Source organism: Cydia amplana, chromosome 7 (assembly GCF_948474715.1).
Source record: "Cydia amplana chromosome 7, ilCydAmpl1.1, whole genome shotgun sequence".
Classification (NCBI taxonomy): domain Eukaryota; kingdom Metazoa; phylum Arthropoda; class Insecta; order Lepidoptera; family Tortricidae; genus Cydia; species Cydia amplana.
This window is the reverse complement of record NC_086075.1, coordinates 10,668,209-10,694,106: the sequence shown is the minus strand read 5'-3', so window position 1 is coordinate 10,694,106 and position 25,898 is coordinate 10,668,209. Positions and strand designations below refer to the sequence as shown.

The following is a 25,898-nucleotide window of genomic DNA, read 5'->3' as shown; positions in this document are numbered from 1 at the left end:
AGCACAAAAACCTTAAATTAATTTATTCCAAAGGATCAGCCTAACTTTACGTAATGGTGTACTCTATACAATATACATACCTACCTACAATTTTATTAGGTGACGACCATTTAAACATAAATTTAAAGTAACGACTTTAAAATGGAATTGTAATACAACTACTTAGAGGCATGTAGGCATTATAGTGAAGATGAAAACAAATGGGATAGGATCCCACTTTGCGGTCACAGGATGAGATGCGAACAGGAACGTAATTTCCCTAGCATTCTCTTATATTATCTGTTAAAATTTTATTCGCATACCTACATAATTTGATAGGACCAATCAATATACTGAATGTTGTTTATATAATGCGTATTATATTATATTATATAATCATATACTTAGAGTTAAACCAAGAAAAGTCTGCAGCGATTTTGATTTTGATAGCCCACGCAGTGCAAGTGTTATTTACACGTCATAAATTCATAGAACTTGCACTGCGTGGGCTATCAAAATCGCTGCAGACTTTTCTCGGTCTGACTCTAGCTACCTTACAACAGTTTACATATTTATGTATAAGTATAAAATATTGAACGTTGGGACATTATGCTAAATATTGTAATTTTCTTCGTGTCCACAAGTCAAAGCTTTAAGGATAAAATTATATAAAACACTAATACCTTGCTGATAGATGAGAAGTGGATCCTGATACGTAATACCCTGGGGCCTGGACCGTTAAAACCGGCCACTACATAAAGATGTCCTCTAGGTGCAAAATTAATTGATCTGGCTACAGCTGAGGGCTCCGCATCTACACACGCAGCCTATTAGGCACGGTCGTAAATTGTCATATTAAAGAGCGCTTAATTTATGTACAAATCGGCTTACAACTGTTGGTTTTGCATTAAGATATTATGGACTATTAAATTGAGATGTAGGATGCTAAGTCTAAAGCGGAGGCGGCGTTCTAATGACCACTTGCTTTCTATCTTTGGTTTTATATGTACATATCTGATAATGGACAATCGTAGGATGTTTGTGTAGTAAAAGTAAAATATGGTCCATCAAAAAATATGTAAAGCTGTTGTCTTACAACCACAGTGACGTTTTTGCGTTCACAAGTAATTCTCTTTTCGTAAAAAAATCCGGTACCCAAAGGCTGTCTGGAAGAGATCTCTTTTTAGCGATAAGACCGCCTGTTGTTTATCTCTGCTTGTGTTGCTGTTACTTTTGTATTATTTTCTTTTATTGAGGTGTGCAATAAAGAGTAGATACCTATTTGGATTGGCAAGTATAATTTACCTAAGGCCAATTTATTTATCGCTGTATTTTGTTGTGAAATTGTATTGTGTCAAACGGTGGTCAAACGTGACAAAATTCAATTTTGATGGCAATCAACCTTCCGAAAAAAAAACGTAAACGTATGGCCCAATAGGGCCATATTCCAATGCTGTACATATTCCTCTGGCTGACCATTTTTTACCAACAGACAAGCGGTGACAATTTCACCATCATGGTATAAATAATCTCACACGCATAATGTGACGTATAGAGTCTGTCGTATGTTTGTGCGGAAGGGAACCGATACATTCTATGACTCTTCTCTTTCTGCACAGACTATACACATGAGAGATATCATTCGCTGTACCTATTTCCTTAAAATTGCAACTGGACAACCCAGTCGTGTGCCTAAACTCCTCAGAGGAACCGAGGAAACCCACCTATTCCAAGGAATCGCTTTACATCGGATTGCCGAGGGAGCGGTCGCGATCAGCCGGACGATATTTAGCTGTCTACGCGGGGTATTGCAACTGTAATAACATGCAATGTAGAGTGCATTACCTATCAGATGCCGTGGTCTGCGCTGCGAGCGTGCCAGCGCTAAATGTGGGCCCGGCACGATTCTGATTCGTTATCAATTCTGCAGAGGCAAATGTGTGTAGACGCGACGCTATGGGAAAGGAGCTATTCATAAATTACGTCATTTCAAATTTTCCTGGACATCGTCAAAAATAGATGACGTAATTTATGAATAGCCCCAAAGACATTTTTCAATGTTGTAATTTTTTTCAGTTTTTCGGGTTCCGTAGCCAAATGGCAAAAAACGGAACCCTTATGGATTCGTCATGTCTGTCCGTCTGTCTGTCCGTGTATGTCACAGCCACTTTTTTCCGAAACTATAAGAACTATACTGTTGAAACTTGGTAAGTAGATGTATTCTGTGAACCGCATTAAGATTTTCACACACAAATAGAAAAAAAAAATGTTGGGGTTTCCCCATACGTCATACATACTTAGAACTGAAACTCAACATTTTTTTTTCATCAAACCCATACGTGTGGATAGGTCTTCAAAAATGATATTGAGGTTTCTAATATCATTTTTTTCTAAACTGAATAGTTTGCGCGAGAGACACTTCCAAAGTGGTAAAATGTGTCCCCCCCCCCCTGTAACTTCTAAAATAAGAGAATGATAAAACTAAAAAAAAAATATGTGATGTTACCATGCAAACTTCCACCGAAAATTGGTTTGAACGAGATCTAGTAAGTAGTTTTTTTTAATACGTCATAAATCCCCTAAATACGGAACCCTTCATGGGCGAGTCCGACTCGCACTTGGCCGCTTTTTTGTAAGCAATTTCGGTCCGCTTATGGTATCTTTATCATAAGCGAGCGAACCGAACGATTAGAAAAATAGCTTCGAATTCACGAAGTTCAACTTTTTGACTTTGCTTTTTAGGAATGCTTAATATTAGAGACTAGCTGTGCCCGCGGCTCCGCCCGCGTGGAATTCGGTCTGTGTCAGTAAGCTAATTCATCCCTAATTTCTCTTTCTCTCCCCTGGAGGCGGATCTTGAAGTAAAGTTGACAGAATAGATGGATACGATTAGCGGACTGAAGTCCAGATAAAATATTTTACAATTAGGTAGGTACTTACCACTAAACAAAACTACACTCCAAAACCAATAGTTTTTTTCGCCCTTATTCCAATATTAGACGTGATTTAAACGACACAGAGTTATAGTAGGTGTATAACGGACCCCTGCGTGGGCGGGCGCGATGTGTAGCCAACGCGCCCAATGAGGTGAAGGGGTGATTTCCCCAAGAGTCGGGTCCGAGTCCGGACGGCCGCTGGCGAGGTTGCGGAAGAGTACTTCGGCGTTCCTGGGACCTCGCCTTATAGCAGCGAGGCGGCAACAGAGGGGTTTTAGTGGGTAAACCTGGGGTCTCATTAGCTCACAACAGGGAGTCCCACATAACCATCCCGGCCCGTCCCCGCGCCGGGTGGTATGCTTAAAGCATTTCCCCTCTTAAAAAAAAAAAAAAAAAGGTGTATAACGGACAATACAGTACTACTTTTGTATTTTTACGTTCTTGAGTGTACCTATCCAAAACATGTCCATAGCAAATATCATCCAATTCTGCCCTCCAGTCAAATCATTCTGAGCATGAAAAATTAAGATTTATACACATAGAAATCCATACTTCCTAACAAACTTTCGAATTTAGGTCTAATATATTATATTAGTTAGAAGTAAGATTACAGGAAAGGAGAATATTATAAATATCAAAAACTTGAGGCCGAGTATTTACACTTTATTTACAGTTATGTTTATGTATGCACAACTAAATATCTACATATATGTATGTACCGGGGATTACTTTTAACAGTGTAAAAAAATGTAATTATAAATTGGCCTAAGTCGTAGTCGCTTGGTAGGGTGCCCAGAATGCCATCTATATTAAAGTAGGGCTTAACCCTTAAAATCGTATTAAAAACGCGAGCGCAGCGAGCGCGAATATTTTTTGATAGAAAAAAAATTGAGAGATGGGAGTAATGTTGTCAGGGACACAGCCGCAATGGTTTACGTGAAACGTTGGTGTGGATATCTAATGCGAAAGCCGAAGGCCGAGCTCCATGTAGGGCCGAAGGCCCGAAGCGTCCAGGATGTCAGTGCTTAAGTCGTAGTAGTAGTCGCTCGGTAGGGTGCCCAGAATGCCATCTTTATCAGATTAGGCTTAACCTTTAAAATTGTATTAAAAACGCGAGCGTAGCGAGCGCGAATTTTTTTTGATAGAAAAAAAATTAGAGAGGCTATGTCTGGGACATAGTCGCAGTGGTTTACGTGAAATTTTGGTGTGGATATCTAATGCGAAAGCCGAAGGCCGAGCTCCATGTAGGGCCGAAGGCCCGAAGCGTCCAGGATGTCAGTGCTTAATCACAGAACAATGGTATCAGTGTCTAAATGCGAAATCCGAAGGCCGAGCTCCGCTTAGAGCCGAAGGCCCGAAGTGTCCGTCGTAGTAGTAGTCGCTCGGTAGGGTGCCCAGAATGCCACCTTTATCAAAGTAGGCTTAACCTTAAAAGTTAAAAACGCGAGCGTAGCGAGCGCGAATTTTTTTGATAGAAAAAATTGAGAGAGGCTATGTCAGGGACACCGCCACAATGGTTGAATTTTGGTGTGGATATCTAATGCGAAAGCCGAAGGCCGAGCTCCGCATAGGGCCGAAGGCCCGAAGCGTCCTGGATGTCAGTGCTTAATCACAGAACAATAGTATAACTGTCTAAGTGCGAAGGCCGAAGGCCGAGCTCCGCGTAGGGAGGAAGGCCCGAAGCGTCCAGGCTGTCAGTGCTTAAACACAGAACAATAGTATTAATGTAGGTTAATGTGTGTGCTGGGCTCTCCAGTACCCGCTGATGCACCGCAGTACTTACCGTCGAGCGCGTCTGTCGTGCGAATCCGCTGAGCGGTCAACCGTTCTTCGCACTGCGTGAACGTCTCCGATTCTTCCTCAGATTCCTGAGACCGTGCTACCTTGTAACCTCAATACGTTGCGAGAATTTCGCGAAAAATTCGTTTTTTTCGGATAGGTATGGTAACGCGTTTAAAATGCAAGTCCCAAATTGTTTGACATTTACAATTACTTAATACCTATTTAAAAACTTTCGCGTTTCGAACACATATTAACTCACATTTATAGACGGGCCTATCTCGAAATTTATTTTATTACCTTTATTTACCGACGTTTCGACACAGGTTTCACTGGTCATGGTCGCGGCTAACTGATGTCCCAACAAAATGTCAAAACAGAGATTTGTGCAACTACCCGACGAAAAGTGTATGAAAAAGTTTGGGGTAGACATCATATTTTCAAACCACCCACTTCACATAATGTTAATTATTGTCAATAAACCCGCGATAGACCCGTCTATAAATGTGATTTAATATGTATTTGCAAAGACGTTTGACATTGACTAAGAAAAATGTTGTTTTTTTTACAAAGTACATTCACAAAAAAAAAGTGTGCACCACTTTCTTAAGTTAGCGCCATAAGATTCAGGTGCAAACATAACTTAATTGAGTGTAGTGGCCACCCCCCCTTTTAGGGGTTGAATTTTTCTAGCCTAAAATAGGGCCAGGGAGTTTCTTGACAGATTAGTAAAGTTTGCATCAAAATCCGTTCAGCCGTTTTCACGTGATGCGCGGTCAAATAAACAGACAAACAGATAAACAGATAAACAGATAAACAGACAAACAGACAAAAATTCTAAAAACTGTTGGAACGTGTTCTGTTATCGATTCTAAGTATCCCCAACCAACTTTTTTTCGAATATCTTCCATGTACAGACTTTCGACCCTCTTCAGCTTTATTATATGTATAGATGCCACGAATATTCGGCAACTATTCGGTATTCGGCCTATTCGGCCACTTTGCCGAATATTCGGTATTCGGCCGAATGTTGCCTACTATTCGGCCGAATACCGAATATCTGTTGCACCTATTTAAAAATTTTGAGACATTTTATTTTTATCATGAGTCTGTTTTGTTTGACTCTATTCATTAATGCTGTTCAACAAAAATATATCTTAGCTAACGTCATCTAACGCTGAGCTTTGTTAGCGATCAGTTTTCATAATAATTGTGACTCAAAATGTTCGCATGTCATGCCGAATATTCGGTATTCGGCCGAGAGAGCGGCCGAATATTTGGTATTCGGCCAAAACCACTATTCGGGGCATCTCTACTTAATATGTTTTGAACTATGATATGATTCTACTACGACATTCTGTGTAAATACAAAGTGATTTTTAGTGTGCCGTAAAAAGGAACACATTCAATTTCAGTCACATTGTTTATACATAATTATGAGGGTTAGAGTAAAATATAGACACATGTACTTATCTACAACTTAAAACTGCTTAAAATTGATTCAGAATCGTGTCGATATCAATTGTTTTGCGAGATTGACAATCAGGTTTTGATGGCTTATAAATGATCTCATTTATTTCTTAGTGCCCTGTTTAACACCACTTGAGCTTCCTTTTACATTATCATCAGTTGCTTTTATATCATGATGTCCTTATAAAACAGCCATGTATTGCATTGATGACATTTAATATTGCGAGTGTTATGAATATCGTTTCCAAATGGAATACACAATCCAAACAACTACATATATGTACTACAGTCCAGCACTTTATTTATTAAATGGGGAAATATATTATGTAGGTAGGCGGCAGTGGCGGCGCGTCCTTAAAAGCCGATTCCCGCCGGCTTGCCTGTTTTTGGACGTTTGAGCAGAGTTGTAAAGGAAATATGTAAGCAAAATTAGCCCCGGCTCACAGACAGGTATTGTGCCTCAGAAGCTGGCCAAAATCCATTTTTTTTATTTACGCTGTACCCCTTCTCAACCATTGTTTCTTAAAACTAGGATAACCCCTCCACACAGTAAAAAAAAATACCACGTGCTAAGGCCATCCACCACCCGCGCAGGCTTAGTCGAAAGTTACCGTTACCGGCTTGCCTATGGATATGTTTGACGCGCCGCCACTGGTAGGCGGTGTCGTGGCGAGCAGGGCTACTACAGAGCTAGGCAGTAAAGTAGGTAAAGGTGTATTAGAACTTTAAAAATGAATGGTGATGTCACGGCTGTCTTCGCTTGGTATCGTATGTCCTTGATTATTTTACATTGCTTTAATATCTATACATATAATAAAGCTGAAGAGGGTCGAAAGTCTGTACATGGAAGATATTCGAAAAAAAGTTGGTTGGGGATACTTAGAATCGATAACAGAACACGTTCCAACAGTTTTTAGAATTTTTGTCTGTTTGTCTGTTTATCTGTTTGTCTGTTTATTTGACCGCGCATCACGTGAAAACGGCTGAACGGATTTTGATGAAAAATTTACTAATCTGTCAAGAAAATCCCTGGCCACATTTTAGGCTAGAAAAATTAAACCCCTAAAAGGGGGGTGGCCACTACACTCAATTAAGTTATGTTTGCACCTGAATCTTATGGCGCTAACTTAAGAAAGTGGTGCTAACTTTTTTTTTGTGTAGGGACTTTGTAAAAAAAACAGCATTTTTCTTAGTCAATGTCAAACGTCTTTGCAAATACATATTAAATCACATTTATAGAGGGGTCTATCGCGAGTCTATTGACAATAATTAACATTATGTGAAGTGGGTGGTTTGAAAATATGATATCTACCCCAAACTTTTTCATACACTTTTCGTCGGGTAGTTGCACAAATCTCTGTTTTGACATTTTGTTGGGACATCATCATCAGTTAGCCGCGACCACGACCAATGAAACCTGTGTCGAAATGTCGATAAAATAAAGGTAATAAAATAAATTTCGAGATAGGTCCGTCTATAAATGTGAGTTAATATGTGTTCAAAACGCGAAAGTTTTTAAATATTATATGTCTTTGTAAATGTTAACAATTTGGGACTTGCAATTTATACTATTGTTCTGTGTTTAAGCACTGACAGCCTGGACGCTTCTCGGGCCTTCGGCTCTACATGGAGCTCGGCCTTCGGCTTTCGCATTAGATATTCACACCAAAATTTCACGTAAACCATTGCAGCTGTGTCCCTGACATAGCCTCTCTACATTTTTTTCTATCAAAAAAATTTCGCGCTCGCTACGCTCGCGTTTTTAAGGGCATTCTGGGCATCCTACCAAGCGACTACTACTACGACTTAAGCACTGACATTCTGGACGCTTCGGGCCTTCGGCCCTACGCGGAGCTCGACCTTCGGCCTTCGCATTTAGACACTGATACCATTATTCTGTGATTATGCACTGACATCCTGGACGCTTCGGGCCTTCGACCTTACGCGAAGCTCGGCCTTCGGCCTTCGCATTTAAACACTTATACTATTGTTCTGTGTTTAAGCACTGACAGCCTGGACGCTTCGGGCCTTCGGCCCTACATGGAGCTCGGCCTTCGGCTTTCGCATTAGATATCCACACCAAAATTTCACGTAAATCATTGCGGCTGTGTCCCTGACATAGCCTCTCTCAATTATTATCTATCAAAAAAATTCGCGCTCGCTACGCTCGCGTTTTTTACTTTTAAAGTTAAGCCTACTTTGATAAAGGTGGCATTCTGGGCACCCTACCGAGCGACTTAAGAACTGACATCCTGGACGCTTCGGGCCTTTGACTCTACGCGGAGCTCGGCCTTCGGCCTTCGCATTTAGACACTTATACCATTGTTCTGTGATTAAGCATTGACATCCTGGACGCTTCGGGCCTTCGACCCTACATGAAGCTCGGCCTTCGGCCTTCGCATTTAGACACTTATACTATTGTTCTGTGTTTAAGCACTGACATCCTGGACGCTTCGGGCCTTCGGCCCTAAGCGGAGTTCGGCCTTCGGGCTTCGCATTTAGACACTGATACCATTGTTCTGTGATTAAGCACTGACATCCTGGACGCTTCAGGCCTTCGACCCTACGCGAAGCTCGGCCTTCGGCCTTCGCATTTAAACACTTATACTATTGTTCTGTGTTTAAGCACTGACAACCTGGACGTTTGGTTTCGGGCCTTCGGCCCTACATGGAGCTCGGCCTTCGGCTTTCGCATTAGATATCCACACCAAAATTTCACGTAAACCATTGCGGCTGATCCGACTCATTTTTCTATCAAAAAAAATTCGCGCTCGCTACGCTCGCGTTTTTAATGCGATTTAAAGGGTTAAGCCTACTTTGATAAAGATGGCATTCTGGGCACCCTACCAAGAGTACCAAGCGACTACGACTTAAGCCAATTTTTTTAATTATAAGTTTTTAATTTAAGTGTTATTTATTAAATAATATTAGACCTAAATTCGAAAGTTTGTTAGGAAGTATGGATTTATATGTGTATATTTCTTAACTTTTCATGCTTAGGGTGATTTGACTGGAGGACAGAATTGGATAATATTTGCCATTGACATGATTTGGATAGGTACCTACAGTCAAGGACGTAAAAATACAAAAGTAGTACACTGTATTGTCCGTTATACTCCTACTACTCTGTGTCGTTTAAATAACGTCTAATATTGAAATAAGGGCGAAAAAAAACTATTGGTTTTGGAGTGTAGTTTTGTTTAGTGGTAGGTACCTACCTAATTGTAAAATATTTTATCTGGACTTCAGTCCGCTAATCGTATCCATCTGTCAACTTTACTTCAATTTCCGCCTCCAGGGGAAAGAAAGAGAAATTAGGGATGAATTAGCTTACTGACACAGACCGAATTCCACGCGGGCGGAGCCGCGGGCACAGCTAGTATGTAATATTATGTTACATAGTTACCAACTATATATTAGTATAATTTTGTTATATTTAATCTTCGTATGTGTATTATTATAAAACGTATAAATCTAGAACGTTAACGTAACTTCCATATTTCTTCTTTTCAATAAAATCATTGATACAGTCATTTTTAATAGAGTAGCTGACTTTTTTCACATATAACGGAAACACACTTTAACGATTATAGTTAAGTGCTAAATTAAGCAGGTACAAGTAATCAACTTTCTCTAAGCAAATACTAGCTGTTCATTCACAGTGATAAACAGTCCTAAATAAAACTTATGAATCATTGAATGATAGACACCTGTCTTTACTTTGTAAGGTGCCTCTGTAACTTTCATCAGTCCCAAATACGGAATGGCAAAAGACGTTTGTAAGGAGGAATACTGGATTCCGATTTATACCCATAATTAAATAGACGTTTATGTTTAGGACAAGTGACAGTTAAACCATTATAGTAGTTTATGCAACAGTGATATAATAAGGGTTCTTAAAATTCAAGGGTCGAAGTTACAAAACGAGACGTAGTCGAGTTTTGTAAAAAAAGACCCGAGAATTTTAAGAACCAATTATGAGCTGTTGCATGCATGACAGCTGCAGCAAAAAAAAAAAAAAAAAAAAAAAAAAAAAAAAAAAAAAAAAAAAAAAAAAAAAGTTCTTATTAAAAAAAAGAGTTATTATTAAAAAAAAGAGTTATTATTAAAAAAAAAGAGTTATTATTTAAAAAAAATTGAGTTATTATTGCTATATTATTGCTAGCAGTCATCTTATGAGCCTATAGACAAAGCATTCAAATGACATTGCTTTAGATATCACTGTCAGTCATTTAATTGACACATTTAAGTGCTGGAGTAGAAAAATAAATTATTAATGCTAAAGCTTACGTAGGTACGAATTAAGGGAGCAAGTTTCATGTTATGTTTAAGTACTGTATACTTAACCACTAAAATGAGATTTGTAGTAAAAAAATGTTTTATCACTGTATTAAAGAACTTATACTATGGAACCACTACCAGACGTGTCTCACTCCGCGATTTCGTCGCTTTGCTACAGGTAGCTAAAAGTACATCCGTTCGGCCTCAATTTTGGGGAAAGCCATAAGCCGCGCGTGGCGCTGTCGCCACCTAGCGGCCATATCTGTGCTGATCGTAACAGACGCGTTTTGTTAGAGAGTGAGTCTTCTGTACTTAGTACTATTATTTATTCTGTGCCACTACCGAAATCGTGCAAAAAATTGAATCTCCCATACAAATATCAAAATATCATCATCAGAATAGCTATATATGACACAGACAATTTTTTAAAATCGATTTTGCTTTAATAAATTATAGAGGCCTTTGTCCAGCAGTGGGACATTAAAACTTCAACTTCAACTTCAACATTTATTCAGCAAATAGGCCACAAGGGCACTTTTACACGTCAACATTGAATTTACATAAGTACAAGCAAAAAAATAATAATAATACATCAACAATTATTAAATACAATTACAACTACCAAATCAAACTAACGCAATACAATTACTTAGAGATGTATAAGGTCTCTTAATGTCGAATTACATAAAAAACTATAATAATAATATTAAAATAAAAACAAAACAGATACATGGAAAAAAAATCTAAGCTTATTTAGAGGTGTAAATGTCTCTAAGTGTCAGAACTAAAAAATAACATAGTTTATCAAATTATCCTTAGAGATGTATAGGGTCTCCAAGAGGCTATAAACAGGCTATAAATAGGTAGGGTCAGTTGTCGAACATTGAAACAATCGTACACAGTGAAACTTTGCGATATCTTGGAAACTAGGTGTTATCAGCTAGTGCCGTCTGTCAAGCAAGGGCAGGCTCAAGGACTCCCAGCACCTCCCCAATACGCGAGCGCGCCTCGGAGAAGGAGCACGTTGCTACGAGCGTTATTGTGAATTCGTGTGACAAAAGTAATATTTTTCATTTATGTTTCGCAATTTTTTACCAAGATATAGAGTCTAGTTTGGCGTTATTTAATTTTTTGTTGTGTTCTAAGTGTATTAAAGTTACTTTGGAGCTAAATATTTTTTAAATTTCTTTCACTCTTTGGTGCAGTTTTTTTTAATTGTTTCAAAAAACACCCCCTAGTCTCACAATGAAACATATTTATGTAGTAAACAATGAAACATGATGTTCACTGAACACCAGTATTAGTACACAATGAAACAAACTCATTATTTTTTTAATTAATTACAGACTATGTGCGAAATTTGTGAAACTAAAATACCATGAAAATTGATAATAATTTGTCTATCATATGACAAAATATAAGATACTTAACTTTAGAAATGGCTGAGATAGGATAGTTTATATGTTGAATGTTTCATTGATGGCAAGGTTAAGGTCACCTGTCTAACATTGAAACAGTCGTTTATAATCACTATGTTGCAAGAAAGTGTATGATATCAAGCATGGAGATGCTTAAAACCGTCCCGCGTCCACCTAGTTGGCAATCATGCTCCGTGGACATAAAAGGCGCCTTTCTCGCAGCATGCCGTAAGTGCCGACCAGATTTTCGATTCACAATGAAACTTAGGTGTGCGTACAATGAAACAAGTCTTTCGCTTTTAGATATTTCAGCAATCTTATAACGATTCCATATTTTGGAAACCTTTTAAATAACAAATTTCAGCCTACCACTATTTTCTCCTTACCTTTCTCATTAATTGATTGAAAGGATGTATGTATTAATGTAACTTATTTATTACAATGTTTCAATGTTTATTAAGGATGTTTCATGGTAGACTATATATATTACATCTGTTTCACTGTAAAAATTAGAGTGTTTCATTGAAAACATGCACAAGTACACAATGAAACAAAACTCATTTTTCAAAAAAAGCTCTATAATACAGAAACTGTTAAAAATAAGTAGAAACCAAGAACGCCATATGATAGCCAAATAAATTGTTTATCTTCATACGAAATATCACACTCATAACTTTAAAAACACCAGAGATAGGAAGGCTTAAACTTTTAGTGTTTCATTGATCAACAACTAACCCTATATATATAGATAGATGGTCAAGCAGATCTTGTCAGTAGAAAAAGGCGGCAAATTTGAAAAATGTAGGCGCGAAGGGATATTGTCCTATAGAAAATTTGAATTTCGCGCCTTTTTTTATTGACAAGATCTGCTTGACCATCTATATATAAATTGATTAAGTGTTTTATTTCAGTAAACAGCCTTGAAAATTAAAAAAAAATACTAAAACATAAACTGTTTAATTAATTACCTACCTAATAGGTACAATCACTTGAAAAATAATCTAAACGGATTATTGAATTTATCCTTACATAATATATTACAGTTTTTGCACTAGTACCGGTTTACTAAAACACTAATCGACTTATAATTAAAAGTCCGTCAACCAAATCTTGTCAGTAGTAAAAGGCGGCAAATTTGAAAAATCGCGGGTTAGCAACACTGTGTTCAAATAATTCCAAAACGCGTGTCATCTGTGTTCTATCTGTGGAATGTGGATCGTGAATGACAGCCGTCACCTTATTTGTTTCCATTTGGTTTTCATTCTGAATCGTTTCTGTTTCAAGAGATATTTCTGCTGTCACCATTAAATACCAATACATTAAATAAGAATAAGCAAAGCTAAGGGGCCTACAATGTACAATCATGCTCGTTGATGGTAAACATTACTAAAAATTGAGGTTATGACAAGTATTGGAAGAACTCTTTCGAACTTTTAAGATTATGTTCAGTTTTTTTGTTTTAGGGTTAAAAGGCATAAATAAAATTAAAACGTATGCCTAAATCTATCCAACAAGACCATCAATTGTGGCCCGAAAACCGTCCATAGGCCCACATGTCTAATATTTTCAGCAATCAGTTGTGACTATTTACAAAGGTAAACCTTTTAAACAGTATTAAGAGCCTTGATTATATCGCCGTTCTTTCGCAATATCTACCTAATCCATACATGTTTGTTGCAGGATTAAATCTTGCCCAATATAAGGCGTTCGTAGTAGGTAGTATCTTTTCAGACAATACTTACCTATGGCGGTTTATGTACGTGTACAACGCAACCAAGTCGAAAAGTGACCCTTATCTTATTTACCTTTAAATTAAATAAACACCCAAATATCAGTTGTTTTATTTTATTTTAGTAAACTTAGAAGACATAGATACAGGGAACAAAGAGAATATAAGCACTACGAATTACGGATTTATTAGGGAGTTGTTTTTGATATCTTCAAATTTGTTCATCATTTTGATTAACATTGTTTTAACATCGCTTTTAAATTGTCCGTCCATGTTTCAATTTTTTTATTTTTTTCAATAAACCGCGAGTGACAATTTGAATTGACGTACGCAGGGCGCGCTCAGCGGAAAAAAAAACTGTTGTTCGATATACATTGCTGCTTTTCTTAGCGCAATACTGCTCTTTGAGTGTTGCCCTACTTTAGTTTGCTTTACATTGCTACTGACAAGATTTGGTTGACGGACTATATATATTAAATCACTCTATATTTATACTATACTATTCATACTGTGTTAATTAGTATTTTACTCTAACCCTTTGGTGGCAACTACCTGGCAAAAAAATCCTACCTTTTACCAGTGGTATAGTGGTAACCAAAACCGAGTTTCCAGTAGTTACCAGTGGTAAAAGGTGGGGAAAAAATTACCATTAGGTACCACTGGTAACAACTTGGTGGTAACTAGTGGGAATAACCCACATATAATGCAACCTTTACTAGTATAGAGTCTATGTGTATGGGGCCCAATACATTCTACGACTCTTCTCTTTCCGCACAGACTCTAATACCTATCTGTATATATTTACGCCAAAACGTTTTGAAGCGCTCCCGAAGCATGCACTGCAGGGGTCGCAATGGACACAAAGCGATTTCAATTTGTACCATTGCATAATTTGGGAAACTTTAAATTATTCGTATTGCATTATGAATGACACCGTAAGTAGATGGGAGATAACGTCCCAAACATTATGCAAGCACTGTTGTCTCGACCTTGTAGTGCAGTTTGCAATCGTTTTGAACTCTTAGTAACACGCTTTTTTATAAATACCAACAATTCAATTTTCGGTTATCTCTGATCAAACTTGCCAAAACAAGACGTGGAATATTGCTTCGTACGCAATGGAATAATCGACTATCACGATGACTCGTGTTGTGTTGTGCGGCGGTTAACTTCCTGAGTGCCGTTCGTGTTTTGTTTACTTTTGTTTAAAGTGCATCTATCTTAGTACATACCTTTGTATTCGTGAGAAATGATGTCCAGACAATGCTCATTTACTTCGCGCAAATAGAACGCACATCGCACACACGCCGATGTTTATTAAGAGAGTAAATCACTTTACAGTATTTTACTCTAACCCTTTGGTGGCAACTACCTGGCAAAAAAATCCTACCTTTTACCAGTGGTATAGTGGTAACCAAAACCTATTTTAGATTTAAGCTAGTTTTTAATTTCTTTTAGTAATACACTGTATATATCTTGTTTGTAAATAAATGATTTTAGCTTACAGTATTATCTTGATGTTTGCATTTTGACTTATTTTTAGGGTTTCGTACGCAAAGGGTAAAAACGGGACCCTATTACTAAGACTCCGCTGTCCGTCCGTCCGTCCGTCCGTCTGTCACCAGGCTGTATCTCACGAACCGTGATAGCTAGACAGTTGAAATTTTCACAGATGATGTATTTCTGTTGCCGCTATAACAACAAATACTAATAAAGATTTAAGTGGGGGCAGTGGGGCTCCCATACAACAAACGTGATTTTTGACCGAAGTTAAGCAACGTCGGGCGGGGTCAGTACTTGGATGGGTGACCGTTTTTTTGCTTGTTTTGCTCTATTTTTTGTTGATGGTGCGGAACCCTCCGTGCGCGAGTCCGACTCGCACTTGGCCGGTTTTTTTGTAATTCCATCAATACAATAACTTTATCATCAGACAGCATAAAATATGTATGTACCTACCTACTACAAATGGATTTACCTGGGGCCTATTGCATAACATTTTACAACTCATAATACAAGCGGAAGTCTTTTTCTAATAAAAGGGAATGAAAAGAGGCGTCCGCTTGTATTATGAGTTGTAAAATGTTATGCAATAGGCCCTTGGTGGTAAGTTTTTGAATGCCCGTATTTAACGTTATTTAAGGAGAGAACGTAACGATTGTACAAAACGATATATATACCTACATATAATATCTCCAATTGTTTTCACCATTTTGTCAGAGAAAGTTATTGTTTCAAACAGCATCTAATGAAGCAAGACACAATCGGTCCAAATAAGAACACGCAGGTTATAGAAATTAATCTCAAGGAAATGATCACCTGAGCCACAGTTTGTTTCCTTACCTTTCACTGTCCGGTGCCATGAGCACCATTTAGATGTTAGCACCTGTTTTATCATGTGCTTGATAACGAATGGGAGGTTTAAATAAACATAAATTAATCCTTTCATTTAGCGCTTGACATCTTACTTAATTCAGAATTTTGTCATTAGGTGTAACCGCGTTTATCGAGAAATCATTTTAAAACTCTTAAAAAGTAACGTAGTAGGTCTAACTAACTGCACTAACTATGAGAGAGCCAAATGATTCAAGACAAGAGCATGCAAATGCAAATTGCTTCATACCAGACAGCGCACGGAACGCACCCAGATACTTTTTTTTTCATAAAAAAAGGATTACAAATTGCAAAAGCCACAAAAACCGTTACAAGAACCTTTCACAGACTTGTATAAAGGCATCTTAATTTCGCAGGAGTCCAGGAAGCGCTGGAAATGCTGGCATCATGAGCGGTGTTTGGAGCCTCGTAATGAGCCCTAATGCGGCCCCGCGAGTCTAATTTGAGCCCCATTATGTTGGAAATTGTTTTTAAAAGGCCCCCAATTTCGGTAAGTGTGCAACACAACATTCAATTAGTGTCTGATCCAGTTATCCGATTACGTGTTTGAGCGTCGCGCTAACACCGGTGGAGTCAATTTAATTTTATTTCCGGTGCAGATGGGACGTTACCATGTGTATAATAAACACGAATTCGGTTTGTATTCATTTGTTACTTTAAAAAAGCGGCCAAGTGCGAGTCGGACTCGCCCATGAAGGGTTCCGTATTTAGGGGATTTATGACGTATTAAAAAAAATACTTACTAGATCTCGTTCAAACCAATTTTCGGTGGAAGTTTGCATAGTAATGTACATCATATATTTTTTTTAGTTTTATAATTCTCTTATTTTATAAGTTACAGGGGGGGGGGGGGGGGGGGAAGACCTGTCCATAGATACCCCACACGTATGGGTTTGATGAAAAAAATTTTTTTGAGTTTCAGTTCTAAGTATGGGGAACCCCCAAAATGTATTGTTTTTTTATATCAATTTCTATTTTTGTGTCAAAATCTTAATGCGGTTCACAGAATGCATATACTTATCAAGTTTCAACAGTATAGTTCTTATAGTTTCGGAAAAAAGTGGTTGTGACATACACGGACAGACAGACGGACAGACATGACGAATCTATAAGGGTTCCGTTTTTTGCCATTTGCCTACGGAACCCTAAAAATACCGTTGACAAATTTTGAATGGGTACACCTACTGTTTAGTTTATTTTGCTTCCTTGTTGTGGCATTGATCGATTCAATAAATTCATATTATAAAATCAACTTCACTGGATATCAAAACCGATTTCAACTACCTATTAATTGGCTATTACGTTCGGCGCCCAATGCTGCTAATGTTATCATTTAAGTACCTACTCTCGTTGTTATTGCATTTCCTTTAATCGATTTATTGGTCTCGAGTGGTTTCCGACCTGACAACAAACAGAAAGGGAAGTGCCTTGAATCAAAAGCGCATTAATATGTATAAGCTTTAAATATTTTTATTACAATATCGATCATATCGATATGATAATTTTGTGAGAGCTTGAATCGTTCATCTTTATTGGATCGATTGAATCTTGGGCGTTAAGGTCATTTCTTTTGATATTTAAATGTTGTTGGGATGTTGCGCGTCATCTAGGCCATTCTGGGCCATAATGAGGTGTGGAATGACAAACTACCCTCTTTTATCACCGCCCACCGTCCGTTGCTATAATGAAGCCAGCATCCGCAGGCGCACGTATCGTACGTACCTACCTTACTCGACAAATCTCTATCTCCATGTAGAACACGCATTGTAGAGTTATTATTATGATTATTAATTGCATGATTATGTTTTTAGGTCATTTGCATTATACAGCACACCTATTATAGGTAATCATCATTCACAATCATCCATATTCTATATAGACAATTTTAATTACCGAGACATTAGATGAATATGAATACCTATTGCTATATTGAAAAACTTACACATATCTTTGTCTTACACTAGTACTAGCACCCAAAAGAAAAGGATGAGTATAGTTTTTTTTTGTTCCTATTTACTGACAAGATTTGGTTGACCCAGTATAGGTACATAATCGAGTACCTATATAGATATTTGAGCGCTCTAAATTAAAAAATGCCCCCTAACGTGAATACTAGCGTCACAAATTGGTATTTTTGCGTCCGCACCTTAATTTTATCGGTAATATCGGTCATAATTGGCGGTCGAAATCGGCGAGCCAAATTGGCGTTTGCGTCCACACAATTTAATCAGATTGGCGAAAAATTGTTCTTGTCTTGACTGGCCTTAAGCCATCACATATACGTACCTAGCTATTTATGAGTGCAGCAGATATGATGAAGTTTAGCAAATTAATTACGTCTATTTCATATTGTGGAGGCGCAATCGCGTTCGCAGTTTCGCGCCGCGATTCGCGCACGAGTGTGGAGGGGATTTTACATGTGCCACAAACTGTGCGCAGAAGCTTGCGTAATTTATGTCAAAACACAAGGTGAGTCGGTAGTTAGAAAAAACGCCTCTTCAGCTGTCAACGTCAATATTTGCCACTGTCATTGTCAATGTCATGTGACTGTATTGTGTGTTATGTTCATGAGCCTGCTTCTATTCTTTATTTATTGACAGCGTTTTACACAAAAATAAAACGCTAATTAAATAACTTACCATATTCGGAACCTAAAGTAATATATTGAGAGTGGCAACACTGTAGTTAGTCGTATTGTCCTTTTCTAGCATATACGTCCATCTCTCTCCCACACCCCCACCACTTCAGGCAGTTGCGTTTGACAATTTTGACAGTTAGAAACAAACGCAAATTACCTCATTGTCTCAAAATTATACATATTTACACCAGGCAGGATTAAAAACTTTAGGTTCCGAATATGGTAAGTTATTTAATTAGCGTTTTATTTTTGTGTAAAACGCTGTCATTAAACAACTGTACCGATATTCGGAACCTAAAGTAATATATTGAGACGTGTTTGTTATCGCCTGGTGGTGGGAAGACGCCAAGCCAATGTGATTATACATGTACTTACATATTATGTATATGTAATATTATTATATTAGGAGTGTTTAATTAATTAATTAATTATGTAGTACACCCTTTATTTTAATACATGTGAGGAGAGAGGTATTTAGTAAAGCATACAATTTTATATACCATTATATTATGATACTAACTTTCCATTTTATATACGTATTTAATGTAGGTACTTATAAATTTTCAACGAAAATAAGTGAGTCACCACAAGGGTGCTATAGTACTTAATTATATGTATGTGAGACTATGTAAAAGAAGATAAGTCAGTCTACTCTTCAGGGAGCATACAACATCTGTGATATGGAGTGATGTAATTAAAATATGAAAAGATAAAAATCATAAAGTACTCGAGTAGTTTTTATTTATAACTCCCAATTATTGACAAGTTTGATAATAATTATCTAGTAAGGTAAGCAGTTGCAGGATATAACAAGGACAAGACCTTTCTTATTTCCAGAATCCCTCAGGATTAAGTAGACGAATATTTTAAATATTCGTTATATCACTATCACTACCCACAAAGTTAATATTGGGTAGGTACTTAATAAAATGTCATAGGGAATACTTTTAATGATTTTACTGAATTCTTTTAATGACTGTGAGCCAGTGTGGGCTATTTATTTGGTTATAGCTATAAAATGCATTTAATCGTTTGTACGCTTTACTAACGCGAACGCGAGCTAATGGACCTAAACAAACCTTACTTAAAATTGTGAAGGTTACTTTGAGAGCTTAAGCCATATCATAATACTCATGTGGGCACTAGTTACGACGCTTTTTGGTGCTCTTGGCGTTCAAATGGTAAATGTAGAATTGCCACAGAGCTTTATCAATGATATTTGTATAGGTGCAGCTCATTCTGCTTATATTCATGTTTAGCTATCATCAAGTGACCTTAATTGTACTCATTATTGTCTATATATGCAGTATGAGTAGTTTACCTTATCTGGTGCCTACTAGTAGACATAAACTTGATTGTTTCTGAACGCTAAAGTGGCTTAATTTATGTAAACCATTCATAGACATAGCTTAATCCTGAATATTCAGTCTTCTCTTTCCAGATTAAGAATAAGGTACTTAATTCGAAACCTTAGCTCATCGCATATGTGTTTTTAACCAAAATGAAAATTTGTGTTTTTACATTATTTGCAATAACTGTGCGGAACCATGGGGTCCCCGACCTTTTGCCGGGCACCCGTGGGCCCAAAGCCAACAGCGCAGATGCCGTTTAAGAGGAACCTCTATTTTATCCAATGCTAGGGTCAACACTTTGTCGAATATATTTGATATTTATGTATATTTATCCTCCTTATGACCTAAGGGTAGGTAATTGTAACTTTTTGATATCAAATATACGCAGAATAGTCAATTATTTTGTATTCTGAAGTGCATATAATATTACTGGATTTGGGCCAGTGTGCTTTTGTATACTATATCTCTGGCCTACTATATAGGCTAGTCTATTAACATCCCGCCTCCTGGAAGGCAGTATACAGACTTCTTAGATATATTCACGGTAGTGCTAAGAGTGTGGACCTGGTTTTCCGACACTTGACTGCATGAGATTATTTTTTCAGGTCTCGAGCAAGAAGGGTGCCTAGATAGGTTGAGGTCCTCAACTTGTGGATTTGGTAGGAGCAAGACACAGACGGGGTGTAAATTAGTTAATCCACCATGTTTCAAGAGATTCATGTGCATTCATGCCTTCAGGTTACACTGTAGAGACAGACTAACACTTTGGCAGAGTTTTGCTAACATATAATAAATGATTGCATTTGTTTGGGTGTACAATTACATGTTCCACACCAAAAACATAATTATTTATATATTTCAATCTATTTTTGAAAGGTTTGCGTTTCAAAATAGCTTCGCCTTTTCGCAAGGCGTGCTCCTGTTCCCCTATTTTATTGTGCAAAGCGAACAGTATCACAATGCTATAATTTTGTATAAATTGAGAACTAGAGGGTCATGCCCTAGACGTGACCGCCCAGAAACTGTGCTAGAACCGTTCGTGCAAACCATTCAGTCACTATTTTTAAAAACCTTTTGTAGTGGGTACATTCCACGGTCTTAAATTTATTAAACGTGTAGTATCAAACTATGACAAGTCATGATAAGTGAAATAAGTGATAACAGTATCTGGTCCGTGCATAGAAGCACTTGCCCTTGAGGTTAGGGCATGGGTAGTTTATTATAAACTTAATCCGTGCATAGGAGCACTTACGATACAGGTGGTTTAAAACTTCCAGGGTCACAATACAGACACAAGGGTGTAAAATACATAATTCATAAACGCCCGTTAGGCCAGTTTTGTATATTTTATTTCAAACATGCTTGTGCAGCACCGCCAGCACATGATAATTTTCCTAATATACCATGGCAGTCAGGGATATAATAATTATGTAAAAAGGTAGGTAACCTTGGTCATGTCGTGTACATAGGTAGGTACTCGTAAACATGTTAACTGAAAGACAAGTGCTCTCCAGCCAAATATAATTTATGCAACTGTGAGCTGCTCTTACATTGGGATCATATGTATTTATTTCTAGTCTGTCATATTGTAGCAGGCCTAGACTTCAAAGGTTTGTAGATGTTTATAGGGCCGTTAAACGGACCCTTTGTACACCTTGAGCAGGCTGTTTGTTTCACACCATGGGTAATATATATTGTAAACATAGCTTATTTCAGAATGGAATCGTAAGCTCTGTCGTGTCGTGAGCTTACCGAGCCTGATTTAATTAGAGTCCACAGATTGTATGGACCTTGGAGGATTGACCACTCCTTATTCTAATTATCAATATTCTGCCTGGGCTTATAGTCGAAATTAGGTGACTAAATCACTTAGTATTATCTATGCCACCCAAGTTATGAGGCTTAGCGTCTCCAGACCACAATTTTATATTAGGGTGCAAAGATTTTTTCATCTTTAAAATAAAAATGAGTCGAGATAGGCCTGGAATCTTAGGTTTTTATTTTACCTATTATAATTATAGAAATGTTATGTAAATGGAAAGCAGTTTTCACTTTTACCACAGTTAATTAGCCCAATTTCGGGTTTAGCCAATAGGGTGTTCGGGACCCTTGAAATAGATTGGTAAACAAAAATGAAAACTCTAATAACGAAGCCTTGCCTATTTCGACTGATTTTTACCCAAAACATTATTTTAAACCATTTTTACTTTCTCTAAAAAGAGATATTTACAACTTAATCTTTGTAATATTTTTGTGATTGTGGTCTACTCGCACGCCTGTGTTATGACCATATCATTTATATTTCTGTGAATATGTCTGACGTGCCTTGCGCAGGCTTACATAGGTTATAATATCATCATCAATAACTTGACGTCAGTTTGTGAACGAATCAAAGATTCTTTTGGCACACCTTACGCAGGTGTAAACATGGCAGCCTTGCGCAGGTTTAGATAGGTACATAATATATTGGTTTCATCACAAATAACTTGACGTTAGTTTGTGAACGAATCAAAGATTCTTTTGGCACACCTTACGCAGGTGTAAACATGGCAGCCTTGCGCAGGTTTAGATAGGTACATAATATATTGGTTTCATCACAAATAACTTGACGTTAGTTTGTGAACGAATAAAAGATTCTCTTAGGCGCACCTTAGCAGGTGGAACCATAACAAACGTAAGTTTAAGAATAAGTATCATTCAAATCAAATACCCTGAGTTTATGGGTAATATTCCCTAAGTTGCGGGTTCCTTGCTCGACAAGGTGAAAGGCTTTACGCCGGCTTTAACAGGCACTTTTAGAAAGTGTCATTCACGGTGACGCGCAGATTTGCCAAAACTAAACTTTAACTCTACAGTTAACTAATATAATTTGACAATATGAACCAAACCATGCGTCTTCGTCAATGAATCAATCTAAAGATTCCCGTATCGTTAATGCCCTTCCATGTCACAGGCTTCCGATTTTATTTGAAACGTTTAATTTAAGTGTACTATTTATGTAGGTAGGTAAGTAGGCTTAAGAATTGACCCTCTTGTATGTAGTTACGTATAGAATTAATAATCAAGTTATTCAAATTCAAAATAACACAAGCACATATAGCACCTACATGCAAGAGTTCTTTTCCTTAACCTTTAAAGCTGTAAGTACCTGCTAAGTTATATATTTAAGTAGGTACCTACCTACATAAATCAAAGATCTAGTTGGAGAGATATAAGTTGATAGATACAGAGTGAAATACTTCACGAATTCGCATGTCATTCTTGCGCAGAGCCATGCTAATCTCTCTCTATGTCTAGTCAGATTTAAGTTTATGTACTGCCGAAGTACTCACTTTCCACAAAAATAAATGCAATGTTTGCGATGTAGGTTTGTTCGTTACCTTGTGTCCCTTAGAGCGGAAATATCGTCGACTCCTATTCGGGTACACGTTATTTATCAGCAAGTTTATTACCAAAAAATTAATTTTGCAATATTATATTAACCCGGAACGGGATAAAAAGATAAATTGCTGATAGATACTTGGACAGATAAAAAACCTACACGTCTATAAGCTTCTACCTTAATACGTAGGTTCTACGTAACACGTATTAACTATCCGATCCATTCGTATTCGAAAACACAAATCACTTGAAAGGGTATACCTCCACACATCACCATTTAAGTATTATATAATTTCAACCGTTATTATACACACACAAAGATTTAAACTAACAAGACTCGGAAGAGACTTAATAAAATTAAATTATAATGGTGACACGTGCACGCTTTACCAGCTCGATGTGTTTTCTACCATGTGTTTTAGTATTTTCATTGGCATAGCCACGGTGCGCGCAGGCAGCCTTTGAAAACAGTTGCACATCACTATTCCGGATCATTTTTATTTGCTAGATAGTTTAACGGACAACTAAATTTAAATATTTATTTCGAACGGCAAAAGCCGTTAGAAACTGTTTTTCAATATAGTCAGCTAAACTGGGGTACAAATTCAAAAACTCACCAGCAGTTTAGCTTCACGACCTTCCAGATGGAAAAACAGCAAGCCAATGAGGTAATTTGCGTTTGTTTCTAACTGTCAAAATTGTCAAACGCAACTGCCTGAAGTGGTGGGGGTGTGGGAGAGAGATGGACGTATATGCTAGAAAAGGACAATACGACTAACTACAGTGTTGCCACTCTCAATATATTACTTTAGGTTCCGAATATCGGTACAGTTGTTTAATTTGTTATTGTGTATAAATTTAATATTTAGTGTGCGTATATTTAGCGTTCAGTAAATAATCCTTTTCACTATTACTATAATCTGTCTAATTTATCGCCGAGCTAATAACTTGTGTCATTAACTAACATTAACAGAAGATGAAATATGGATCAACTCGATATTACATTTGTAGATAAAATAGCTGAAAGCTGTGTGAAACTTTATAATGATCTTCCAAAGACCGGAAAACCTGTTGATGCTGAGTGGACCGTACTGTCCTGTATAATACAATACGATAACAGAACGGAGGAATTAGAAGTAGTGTCTCTAGGTACTGGCTCGAAATGTATAGGTGCTTCGAAAATGTCCGCGACGGGAGATATTCTGAACGATAGTCACGCTGAGGTCTTTGCTAGAAGAGGATTTTTGATATATCTCTACGAGAACATGGAGCACGCTTTAGATAGTAAGCAATCAATATTTAATTATGACAATGGATTGTTTGAAGTAAAAGACAACATTAAATTTATATTTTATTCGTCTCAGCTACCTTGCGGAGATGCCTCTATCTTAACTAAAGCTGGAGAAGAGGAACAGTATGGCGATGTTCTACAAAGTATGAAAAAGAAAGCTTTTGAAGATATTTGTGATGTAGAATATAAAAAAGCTAAAGATATTCATAGAACTGGAGCTAAGTGTTTACCTGACTCGGAGCAGGATTCTAAGCAGCCGGGTACAAGTTATCACATACTTGGGCAGGTTCGCACTAAACCTGGTAGAGGGGACCGGACGCAATCAGTCTCTTGTAGTGACAAGATGGCTCGATGGATCCATGTTGGCATCCAGGGTGGCCTTTTAGACTTATTATTATCTAAGCCTATTTTTATCAATTACTTCATTTTTGGCAGCGGAGTGCCATATTCGGATGAATCTTTGACAAGAGCTTTGTTGAAACGACATGCCGATGCCCGATCTTTAGTGCAACCAGATATATTACCACAGTTCTACCAAAGCAAGCTTGTGTTCCCTCATATTAGGACTGAGGAAAATGTAAGACCAGCTCCTGGCAGCATAGTTTGGACAAAATCTAAGTAAGTATAAAAAAACAATGTTTATTTTGGTATAGTAATTTAATAAAATTTAAAGGACTAAAAGTTCCACTTAATTACAGTAACCTTAAATTCCACAGACTTTTTGATAGAATTTAACTTTTTATTGAATGAATGAATGAATGAAATCGTTTATTTCAGGCAAGTAGTGGCCCATACATAAATACCTTAAAATTAGCATACTACTTAAAACTTAAATAATATTGATTAAAACTTTTTTACAGGGGAGTGGAGGTAGCGGTACAGGGGCGAAAACTAGGTGTTACAAAGAAAAAAGCAAAATCACTGAGCAGTTCTTTGTTTATCAGTAAATATAATATCTACAAAAGATTCCAAAGTATTTTGAATAGAAGTGAAGTAGTGATGAAATCTATTGGATTAGAAAATTTGCAAGATGTCCCATATATTGAAATGAAGAGGAAGTCAAAGAGGTATTTAGACCAATGGGAGTTAGTAAAGGATATATTTTTTAAATCATGGACAAAGAAACCGGATATGTGGAATTTCTGTATAGATCAAACTTAATTAAAAAATATATTCTAAAGAACCCATTTTTTTATTTGCTTTCCTTTTATTTAATGATATTTTGTACTTATTTTAAAAGCTAAGATTACCCG

At 37.2% G+C, this 25,898-nt stretch overlaps 1 protein-coding gene and 1 non-coding gene across 3 annotated transcripts in view; one reads left to right on the top strand and one right to left on the bottom strand.

Annotated features, from left to right (window-relative positions):
• Window positions 1-23,197: 23,197 nt before the first annotated feature.
• On the bottom strand, window positions 23,198-23,301 carry LOC134649912 (U6 spliceosomal RNA). Its single transcript, XR_010097007.1, has one exon. It is a non-coding gene; the product is annotated as a U6 spliceosomal RNA (small nuclear RNA).
• A 1,030-nt stretch (window positions 23,302-24,331) lies between these two features.
• Window positions 24,332-25,898, top strand: part of LOC134649460 (tRNA-specific adenosine deaminase 1) — a 31,499-nt gene continuing 29,932 nt past the window's right edge. The window contains exons 1-2 of one of the 2 annotated variants that reach the window (XM_063504217.1): window positions 24,332-25,263; window positions 25,506-25,521. In XM_063504217.1, coding sequence (XP_063360287.1) covers window positions 24,338-25,263; window positions 25,506-25,521 — 942 coding nt within the window. In that variant the 5' untranslated portion in view covers window positions 24,332-24,337. Of the gene's footprint in view, window positions 25,264-25,505; window positions 25,820-25,898 lie in introns of those variants that run through there. The other variant, XM_063504216.1, reaches the window with a different exon arrangement.